The 12,185-nt window shown below is 37.4% G+C and overlaps 1 protein-coding gene across 1 annotated transcript in view; it reads right to left on the bottom strand.

The window, feature by feature from the left end:
- The window catches only part of elmo1 (engulfment and cell motility 1 (ced-12 homolog, C. elegans)), a 134,568-nt gene that overhangs the window by 58,889 nt on the left and 63,494 nt on the right, over positions 1 to 12,185 (bottom strand). Inside the window, exons 2-6 of the mRNA XM_061931101.1 lie at positions 6,973 to 7,132; positions 1,508 to 1,548; positions 540 to 612; positions 423 to 473; positions 187 to 356 (exon numbers count right to left, since the gene is read on the bottom strand). Coding sequence (XP_061787085.1) covers positions 187 to 356; positions 423 to 473; positions 540 to 612; positions 1,508 to 1,548; positions 6,973 to 7,050 — 413 coding nt within the window. The 5' untranslated portion in view covers positions 7,051 to 7,132. The remainder of the gene's footprint in view (positions 1 to 186; positions 357 to 422; positions 474 to 539; positions 613 to 1,507; positions 1,549 to 6,972; positions 7,133 to 12,185) is intronic.

Genomic DNA, 12,185 nt, shown 5'->3' with positions numbered 1-12,185 from the left:
AGCTCACATTATGTTTGAGTTGCTAACTGAGCATGATGTTAAAATGTGATGTTAGCATGTTGCTATGCTAATGTTGCTAACATTACGTCCTCCTGCCCCCCCCACCCCCTCCTTAATGTCCTGTTGTTGCAGGTGTGACACTACAATACGGGAACTTTGAAAGAGTTCCTAGAAGCAGCAACTTACTCGGTGCCGCTCTCCACCATCTGCGTGAGCAGGGAGATGCCGTCCAGGTTGATGAACTCGATGGCGAAGGTGATGTCCCGCGAGGCGCTGGCCAGGTCCTTCAGGGCCTCCAGCTTGGCGTCCATGCTGGAGGACTGGATGCGCTCGTGGAGCTGCACCGCCGTCTGGTACTGGAGGAAGGCCAGAGAGGAGAGGGTGAACAGGAAGTGGCGCCGGGTGGGGGAGGAGCCACTCACGGGAGAGGTGGTCAGGCGCAGGATGGAGCCGTTCTTCACCTCGCTGCGGTTCTGGGGGCCACAAACAGGGTCAGAATATAATAGAACCGAGTCCATCGTTTGAAGCTTGAGGCAAACCTTTTCCGTGATGTAGAAGTTGGTGTTGTCAGCAATCTGCAGGGCAAAGTTCTCATGGTTCCCTAACGACCACCTGCAGGAGAAATAAGAAATGACATCACTAAAATTACATGACAGGCCACCTTAAATGATTTGGTGCACTGTATAAAATTACATGACAGGTCAGGTTAAATAATTTGGTGCACTGTATAAAAATACATGACAGGCCACTTCAAATGTGGCGTACTTTATACAATTATGACAGGTCACGTTAAATAACGCGGCGCACTACATAAAATTACATGACAGGCCACTTTAAATAATTTGGTGCACTGTATAAAATTACATGACAGGCCACTTCAAATGTGGCGTACTTTATAAAATTATGACAGGTCACTTAAATAACGCGGCGCACTACATAAAATTACATGACAGGCCACTTTAAATGATTTTGTGCACTGTAAAAAATTACACGACAGGCCACTTCAAATGTGGCGTACTTTATAAAATTATGACAGGTCACATTAAATAACGCGGCGCACTACATAAAATTACATCACAGGCCACTTTTAATGATTTGGTGCACTGTATAAAATTACATGACAGGCCACTTCAAATGTGGCGTACTTTATAAAATTATGACAGGTCACATTAAATAACGCGGCGCACTACATAAAATTACATGACAGGCCACTTTAAATGATTTGGTGCACTGTATGAAATTACATGACAGGCCACATCAAATGTGGCGTACTTTATAAAATTATGACAGGCCACGTTACATAACACGGCGCACTACATAAAATTACATGACAGGCCAAATTAAATGTGGCGCACTGTATAAAATTATGTGACAGTCCACTTTAAATATTGTAGCACACTACATAAAATGACATGACGGGCCAATTTAAAAGACGTGGCGCACCACATAAAACTTTGTGACGGGCCACATTAATTGAGGTGGCCCCTGGGCCTTGAGCTTGACTTACCCTTCACACACTTCTTTGATGATGGCGGAAAGAGGTTTTTTCTGCGGGACAAAAGCGGGACATGAAGGTTAGAGGGTTAAGACGTCCTAAAGCAACATCAGAAGACTAAAACTTGGACACGTCGTTTGGGCCACCGCAAAACCCTTATTAAGCTCCCCCTCTGGTCAACATATGAAATAACAAGTGTGTATAAAAATGTGAAGTGCTCCCCCTCTGGCCAACATATGAAATAACAAGTGTGTGTAGAAATTTGAAGTGCGCCCCCTCTGGTCAACATATGAAATAACAAGTGTGTGTAGAAATTTGAAGTGTGCCCCCTCTGGTCAACATATGAAATAACAAGTGTGTGTAGAAATTTGAAGTGCTCCCCCTCTGGCCAACATATGAAATAACAAGTGTGTGTAGAAATTTGAAGTGCGCCCCCTCTGGTCAACATATGAAATAACAAGTGTGTGTAGAAATTTGAAGTGCTCCCCCTCTGGCCAACATTAGAAATAACAAGTGTGTGTAGAAATTTGAAGTGCTCCCCCTCTGGCCAACATATGAAATAACAAGTGTGTGTAGAAATTTGAAGTGTGCTCCCTCTGAAATAACAAGTGTGTGTAGACATTTGAAGTGCTCCCCCTCTGGCCAACATATGAAATAACAAGTGTGTGTAGAAATTTGAAGTGCTCCCCCTCTGGCCAACATATGAAATAACAAGTGTGTGTAGAAATTTGAAGTGTGCCCCCTCTGGTCAACATATGAAATAACAACTGTGTGTAGAAATTTGAAGTGCTCTCACTCTGGCCAACTTATGAAATAACAAGTATGTGTAGAAATATGAAGTGCTCCCCCTCTGGTCAACATATGAAATAACAAGTATGTGTAGAAATTCGAATTGCTCCCCCTCTGGCCAACATATGAAATAACAAGTGTGTGTAGAAATTTGAAGTGCTCCCACTCTGGCCAACTAATGAAATAACAAGTGTGTGTAGAAATTTGAAGTGTGCCCCCTCTGGTCAACATATGAAATAACAAGTGTCTGTAGAAATTTGAAGTGCTCCCCCTCTGGCCAACATATGAAATAACAAGTGTGTGTAGAAATGTGAAGTGCGCCCCTCTGGTCAACATAAGAAATAACAAGTGTGTGTAGAAATTTGAAGTGCACCCCCTCTGGTCAACATATGAAATAAGTGTGTGTAGAAATTTGAAGTGCTCCCCCTCTGGCCAACATATGAAATAACAAGTGTATGTAGATATGTGAAGTGCGCCCCTCTGGTCAACATATGAAATAACAAGTGTGTGTAGAAATTTGAAGTGCTCCCCCTCTGGCCAACATATGAAATAACAAGTGTGTGTACAAATTTGAAGTGCGCCCCCTCTGGTCAACATATGAAATAACAAGTGTGTGTAGAAATTTGAAGTGCTCCCCCTCTGGCCAACATATGAAATAACAAGTGTGTGTAGAAATTTGAAGTGTGCCCCCTCTGGCCAACATATGAAATAGCAAGTGTGTGTAGAAATTTGAAGTGCTCCCCCTCTGGCCAACATATGAAATAACAAGTGTGTGTAGAAATTTGAATTGCTCCCCCTCTGGCCAATATATGAAATAACAAGTGTGTGAGAGAAATTGAAATGCGCCCCCTTTGGCCAAAATTAATTTAAAAAAATAAATAAATATTTGTCCCCATCTTAGAAGTATGCCAATGCTTCTTATGTTAGCGTGCTAACGCTAGCATGTTAACATTTTATGCTAGCATTTTAGCTAGTTTTGTATAATTGAACCTAAAAATCAGGGTTTTTCATGACTACCGCCACATCAAACATATGCTAACTTTTCCATCATGCTAATGTTTACAGGCTAAGGTTTTATGCTAGGATTTTAGCAAATTTTGTTTGTTTAGACCCAAAAAAATCATGGCTTTTGATACTTGGCCCCATCTTAGAAGTATGCCAACGTTATGTTAGCATGCTAACATTTTAGCTAATTTTGCATAATTGAAACTAAAAATCATGGTTTTGTAAGTGTGTGTAAGAAATTGAAATGCGCCCCCTTTGGCCAAAATTTGTAAAATAAAATTATATATATATATATATATATATATATATATATATATATATATATATATATATATATAAAGAGAGAAATACTGTAATAAGGAAGTAAATAATGAGGATTAAAAACCCATTACAAACAAAAAAATGTAAAAACCCCAAAAGTTTACCTTTTTTATATTTGCATAGTATGTATGTATTATTAATGTTGTAAATACAAATATTTTTTATACTTTTTAATATTTGCATAGTATGTATATATTATTAATGTTGTAAATACAAATATTTTTTATACTTTTTAATATTTGCATAGTATGTATATATTATTAATGTTGTAAATACAAATATTTTTTATAAGTTTTACTTTTTAATATTTGCATACTATGTATATATTATTAATGTTGTAAATACAAATATTTATAAAGAGGTAGGCATTTGTTGGCGGTCTCAAGAAGCTAAAAAATGCAAGAATGTGTGTGTAGGTTATGAGGTGTGTTGACGAGGACGAGGCAGGGGCAGCTGTGTGATGATGACGGCGATGATGAGGAGGAGGAAGAGCGCGCTGCCGCATCCCGGCGCCTCCGAGGCAGGAAGACGCCAAACATCCGCAGAGGTTCATCCGGCGAGGCCGATCGCGTTGCCATGGAGACATCTCACACGTATTAGTGTAGCCGTGAATCACAGATGTTAACCCCCCAAAAAACACACATATTTGCATCCTTAAATGATCTTTTTAGGACAACAATGATGATTAGAATTAATTAAGAATTATGTAAATATTAAAAACAATTACAATTCAATATATTTCTGCAATAATATTTTATGACTGACAATATTTACCAGTTTTTTTAATTTATAATGAGGCTTTTAATATATTGAAAAAAGGATACATTAATACATTTTTAATCTTGAAATAAATTAACCAACTCCCAGTGATTAATGCTTCAGTCACACGCAGGGTTCTCACAAGAATGACGCCAAAAAATCCACTAAATTCAATATATTTCTGCAATAATATTTCATGACTGTTAATATTTACCAGTAATATATTTATAATGACGCTTTTAATATACTGAAAAAAGGATACAGTAATATATTTTTAATCTTGAAAAAAATTAACCAACCCCCAATGATTAATGCTTCAGTCACGCGCAGGGTTCTCACAAGAATGACGCCAAAAAATCCACTAAATTCAATATATTTCTGCAATAATATTTCATGACTGTTAATATTTACCAGTCATTTATTTATAATGACGCTTTTAATATATTGATACAGTAATATATTTTTAATCTGGAAATAAATTAACCTGGATAAATTAATGCTTCAGTCACACGCAGGGTTCTCACAGGAATGAGACAAAAAAATCCTCTAAATTCAATATATTTCTGCAATAATATTTTATGACTGTTAATATTCACCAGTACTTTATTTATAATATGGCTTTTAATATATGGAAAAAATTATATATTAATATGTTTTTAATCTTGAAATAAATTAATCTGGATAAATGAATGTTTCAGTCACGCGCAGGGTTCTCACAAGAATGAGGCAAAAAAAAATCCTCTAAATTAAATATATTTCTGCAGTAATATTTTATGACTGATAATATTTACCAGTAATTTATTTATTATGAGTTTTTAATATATTGAAAAAAGGATACATTAATATATTTTTCATCTTTAAAAAAATTAACCTGGATAAATTAATGCTTCAGTCACATGCAGGGTTCTCACAGGAATGAGGCAAAACACACCTTTAAATTAAATATATTTCTGAAATAATATTTCATGACTAATAATATTTACCAGTAATTTATTTATAATGAGGCTTTTAATATATTGAAAAAAGGATACATTAATATATTTTTAATCTTGAATTAAATTAACCTGGATAAATTAACCAACCCCCAGTATTTAATGCTTCAGTCAAATGCAGGGTTCTCACAGTAATGAGGCAAAAAAAATCCTCTAAATTCAATATATTTCTGCAATAATATTTTATGACTGTTAATATTTACCAGTAATTTATTTAAAATTAGGTTTTTAATACATTGGAAAAAGGATACATTAATATATTTTTAATCTTGAAAGAAATTAACCTGGATAAATTAATGCTTCAGTCACACGCAGGGTTCTCACAGGAATGAGGCCCAAAAATCCTCTAAATTCAATATATTTCTGCAATAATATTTCATGACTGTTAATATTTACCAGTAATTTATTTATAATGACACTTTTAATATATTGAAAAACGGATACAGTAATATATTTTTAATCTTGAAATAAATTAACCTGGATAAATTAATGCTTCAGTCACACGCAGGGTTCTCACAGGGACAAGGCAAAAAATACCTTTAAATTCAATATATTTCTGAAATAATATTTCATGACTGTTAATATTTACCAGTAATTTATTTATAATGAGGCTTTCGATGTATTGAAAAAAGGATACATTAATATATTTTTAATCTTGAAATAAATTAACCAACCCCCAGTATTTAATGCTTCAGTCACACGCAGGGTTCTCACAGTAATGAGGCAAACAATCCTCTAAATTCAATATATTTCTACAATAACATTTTATGACTTAATATTTACCAGTAATTTATTTATAATGAGTCTTTTAATATATTGAAAAAAGGATACATTAATATATTTTTAATCTTGAATTAAATTAACCAACCCCAAGTATTTAATGCTCCCGTCACATGCATGGTTCTCACAGGAATGAGGTAAAAAAAAATCCTCTAAATTCAATATATTTCTGCAATAATATTTCATGACTGTTAATATTTACCAGTAGTTTATTTATAATGAGGCTTTTAATATATTGAAAAAAGGATACATTAATATATTTTTAATCTTGAAATAAATTAACCTACCCCCAATATTTAATGCTTCAGTCACATGCAGGGTTCTCTCAGGAATGAGGCAAAAAAATCCTCTAAATTCAACATGTTTCTGCAATAATATTTCATGACTTAATATTTACCAGTCATTTATTTACAACGAGGCTTTTAATAAATTGAAAAAAAGGATACATTAATATATTTTTAATCTTGAAATATTATATAATAAAGAGCGCAACTGTTTAGTTTTTTTTTACAGTTCTTTCCAAATGCTTTTTACCGCCTCACATTAACGATGAGACGTTGGAATTTGCTTATGAGAAAGAAAAGCAATTTGAGTAATCTCAGAGGGAGGATAAGTGAAAGGCGAGCATGTTTTTTTGTGCTGACGTAAGCACATTTTATGACATTTATCTAACAATTGTTCCGATCTGCAAGATCAAGCGTTCCTTTTTAAATATTTAATAAGCCTTTTCTTCATAACTACATTTCATTCCATCAAACTGCCTTTGTTGTTGTTGTCATGTTTGGGCCCTGCGAGCAGTGGGATGAGTTGTTACCACGACAACAGGCCCACCTGGTCAATCTCCATCAGTTTGGGGAAGGCGCCCGGCCACTCGATGGCCACCTTGACGATGTCGGCGGGCGGCGGCATGGCGGCGGTGGGTTTCGGGGGGGGCAACGGCGAGCTCTTCTCACGCCGCTGTCTCTCCTGCTGGAGGCGGGGTCATCCAAATCTGGGAGGAGAGGAAAACATTGTTAGCCCGCGGCGACGTTTGCGTCACGCTTGACCTTAACAACACAACTTTATGCAAATCACGCTCAAATTCGCTTCTTTTACGGGCAATAAATGCTATTACATAATGTAAACAAAATCAACTTTATGGTATAGGTGACACAGACCGATACGATATATGGATGTTATGATATCAGCAGGATCCTTACATATTTCTATTATTATGTTGTAAAAAGGTTTGACCAAGTGAAATGAATCAGACAACAATGGCTGGTATGGAAAAACACAAACCTTTTTTTATTATTAACCGTCTGGAATGGAATTATGCTGTCTTTATGTTGAAGCGGAGTGGTGTGTGTGACAATCATTGGTACTTTAACTTTAACTTAATTGTTTTTGGGCGACACTTAATGGCCACAATAATTGATTAAGGCTAGCTCACGACGCAAGAAATGGAATGATGCGGACACGCTTGTTACTGGATGTGTGAGGAATATGCAACTATGATTTTTTTCATACTTGTTTATGGAGTGCACCCGCTCCACTTCTTCCACATTGTTGTGTTACGGCCTTGTTCCAAAATGGAATACATTCATTTTTGTCCTCAAAATTCTACACACACTATTATGTTAGATCCACTATGGACTGGACTCTCACTATTATGTTAGATCAACTATGGACTGGACTCTCACTATTATGTTAGATCCACTATGGACTGGACTCTCACTATTATGTTAGATCCACTATGGACTGGACTCTCACAATATTATGCTAGATCCACTATGGACTGGACTCTCACAATATTATGTTAGATCCACTATGGACTAGACTCTCACTATTATGTTAGATCCACTATGGACTGGACTCTCACAATATTATCTTAGATCCACTACGGACTGGACTCTCATGCTATTAAGTTAGATCCACTATGGACTGGACTCTCACTATTATGTTAGATCCACTATGGACTGGACTCTCACTATTATGTTAGATCAACTATGGACTGGACTCTCACTATTATGTTAGATCCACTATGGACTGGACTCTCACTATTATGTTAGATCCACTATGGACTGGACTCTCACAATATTATGCTAGATCCACTATGGACTGGACTCTCACAATATTATGTTAGATCCACTATGGACTAGACTCTCACTATTATGTTAGATCCACTATGGACTGGACTCTCACAATATTATCTTAGATCCACTACGGACTGGACTCTCATGCTATTATGTTAGATCCACTATGGACTGGACTCTCACTATTATGTTAGATCCACTACGGACTGGACTCTCACGCTATTATGTTAGATCCACTATGGACTGGACTCTCACTATTATTTTAGCTCCACTATGGACTGGACTCTCACAATATTATGTTAGATCCACTATAGACTGGACTCTCACTATTATGTTAGATCCACTATGGACTGGACTCTCACACTATTATGTTAGATCCACTATGGACTGGACTCTCACACTATTATGTTAGATCCACTATGGACTGGACTCTCACACTATTATGTTAGATCCACTATGGACTGGACTCTCACAATATTATGTTAGATCCACTATGGACTGGACTCTAACACTGTTATGTTAGATCCACTATGGACTGGACTCTCACTATTATTTTAGATCCACTATGGACTGGACTCTCACAATATTATGTTATATCCACTATGGGCTGGACTCTCACTATTATGTTAGATCCACTACGGACTGGACTCTCACGTTATTATGTCAGATCCACTATGGACTGGACTCTCACTATTATGTTAGATCCACTATGGACTGGAGGGGGGCGGGGGGTCCCCTCCAAGGTTTCTCATTGTCCCATTGGGTTGAGTTTTTCCTTGCCCTGATGCGGGCTCTGAGCCGAGGATGTCGTTGTGGCTTGTGCAGCCCTTTGAGACACTCGCGATTTAGGGCTATGTAAGTAATAATAATAATAATAATAGATTTTATTTGTAAAAAAGCACTTTCCATTGAGCAAACAACCTCAAAGTGCTACAGTGTTTTTAAAAAAAATAAATAAAAAGATAATACTTTAAAAAAAAAAAAAAAAAACTAGAACTAGCATGCATATATCTAAAAAAAAGGCTTTAAAAAAAAAAAGAAAAAAAAAAAAAAAAAGGGGTTTTAAGCCTTTTTTAAAAGCATCCACAGTCTGTGGTGCCCTCAGGTGGTCAGGGAGAGCGTTCCACAGACTAGGAGCCCGGTCTCCCCAATCAATCATGATTGATTACAAGAACATTTGAAAAAGTATATGTATAATCAGACCATATTTTTGGTATATAAGATGGAATCTTTACCTGACATGTTTCGACTGTCATCTGCAAAAATAAATAAATAGGTGGAAGAAGATGGATGGATGGATGGAATAAATAAAAGTGGCTGCAAGAGAGTTGGGGAAGGTGTGCAGAATTTTGAGGACATTTTTTTAAATTCCATTTTGGAATAAGGCTGTAACATAACACGTAAACAAAGTAACAAATGCGCTGTTTTAAACTACAAATTACTACGCATGTTTAGCCTGCGTGCTATTGTGCGCTTAGCTGTCGTGTAGCCGCTCGCACCTTCTCGCCTATAGCCTCGCATGTGTACTTTTTTGGTAAATGACCCAAATAGAAGAAACAGCGTGCTTATTGGAGGACGCGTAACGATCATTGCCCAGTAGTCAACTTCATTGTAGATGTGACCGCAAAATGAAGGATTTGAGACAATTATAGTCCAGCTTTGTTGCGAAAATGGCGTCCGGTGTGGGAGTATTGGCACGCAGTGACCTCTGACCTCACACATGGACCCACAGACACAATAACAACAACAAAAACAACCATCTTTGGAAGGGAAACCCGACCAAACTAAAACGTGAGCCGAGGAGGGAGACCACGTGTCTGTTCCCAAAAGACGTTTGCCTTTATTCGCCATCAATCTAATTCCTGGCGATGTTTGCAGACGGCGAACGACGACGCCACCGTGGCCCCGGCGTGAGGAGTGAGTCACCCCGCACACAACGTTTCACGCAACCTTTATAGCAGGGAGCCGTCGCCATGGCGACCGCTGCATCAATAGCCGGGGAGACGCGAGCGCATCTTTCTTACACTTTGGCCCAAAGTGACTCACAAGCTCCGCCCTCTTCACACGCGCTCATTCAGGAAAAAGACAGCTTGTCCTCGCGGCCGAGCTTGTGTGTGTGTGTGTGTGTGTGTGTGTGTGTGTGTGTGTGTGTGTGTGTGTGTGTGTGTGTGAGTCAGTTGTGTTACAAACAACGTGTTAGTCATGTTCCCGACGGAGGCGGTCTGATTGGACGGCTCAAAGCGGTGCAATCAGGGCTGAAGCGTCCTTAATTGTAAGCAAAAGGTCACGCTAACAATGCTGCGTAAATGTGACCGCCGCCTTTTCCCTTCGCTTGTCGGTAGAGATGTCCGATAATGGCTTTTTTGACGATATCCGATATTGTCCAACTCTTAATTACCGATTCCGATATCAACCGATACCGATATATACAGTCGTGGAATTAACCATACTTGCCAACCCTCCCGAATTTCTCCCTATTTACAGCCGGATTTAAGACACGCCCCCTCCAGGTCCTTGCGGACCTGAGTGAGGACAGCCTGTCGTCACGTCCGCTTTTCCTTCACATAAACAGCGTGCCGGCCCAGTCACGTTACAACATCTACGGCTTTTGGAGAGTGCACAACTGCACACACGACAAGAAGGAGACGAAGCAGAAGAACGAAGAAGAGGCAAGTCATGGCGACGACGAGTGACAGAGAATAGAACGAGGATGGACAATTCAACCCTAAACTCACTCCTTTCCTGCTAATTAAATTTCACAGATGCTGCCCATACCTATGCTCCTTTAAAGGCTGTGCTACTGGCTGCAAAGCATTGCCCTTTCAAATACAACAAGGAGTAGAGGAGTGTTATGTGTGTGTATATGTGTAAATAAATGAACACTGAAATTCAAGTATTTATTTTATATATATATGTATATATATGTATATATATATATATATATATATATATATATATATATATATATATATATATATATATATATATATATATATATAATAAAATACATATATATAAATAGCTAGAATTCACTGAAAGTCAAGTATTATAAAGTTTATTTTATATATATATATATATATATATATATTTTTATATATATATATATATATATATATATATATATATATTAGGGCTGCCACAACTAATCGATTAAATCCATTAAAATCGATTATATAAATAGTTAGTCATCGATTCATTGCTATGCGCATGCGCAGAGGCAATTTTTTAATTTTGATAAACCTTTATTTATAAACTGCAACAGCTGAGAAACAATAATCCAAAAAAGTATGGTGCCAGTATGCTGTTTTTTTCCAATAAAATACTGGAAAGGATAGAAATGTAGTTTGGCTCTTTTATCCGATTATTAATCGATTAATCGAAGTAACAATCGACAGATTAATCGATTATCAAATTAATCGTTAGTTGCAGCCCTACTATATATATATATATATACATATATATATATATATATATATATGTATATACATATATATATAAAAGAAATACTTTAAATATAGTGAATTCTAGCTATAAATAGACTCCTCCCCCCTTAACCATGCCCCCGCTCACCCTGACCCCCCCCCCCCCCCCCCCCCACCTCAACCCCCAAATCTCCCGAATTCTGAGGTCTCAAGGTTGGCAAGTATGGGAATTAACACATTATTATGCCCCGCTGGATGCATTAAACAATGTAACAAGGTTTTCCAAAAATAAATCAACTCAAGTTATGGATAAAAAAAATGCCAACATGGCACTGCCATATTTATTATTGAAGTCACAAAGTGCATTATTTTTTTTAACATGCCTCAAAACAGCAGCTTGGAATTTGAGACATGCTCTCCCTGAGAGAGCATGAGGAGGTTGAGGTGGGCAGGGTTTGGGGTGGGGTTTAGGGTAGGGGGTAGCAGGGGGTGTATATTGTAGCGTCCCAGAAGAGTTAGTGCTGCAAGGGGTTCTGGGTATTTGTTC

This window comes from Nerophis lumbriciformis, linkage group LG37 (genome assembly GCF_033978685.3).
Source record: "Nerophis lumbriciformis linkage group LG37, RoL_Nlum_v2.1, whole genome shotgun sequence".
NCBI classification, from domain to species: domain Eukaryota; kingdom Metazoa; phylum Chordata; class Actinopteri; order Syngnathiformes; family Syngnathidae; genus Nerophis; species Nerophis lumbriciformis.
Note: the sequence above shows the minus strand (reverse complement) of the source record. Positions and strands in the feature narration are given on the sequence as shown.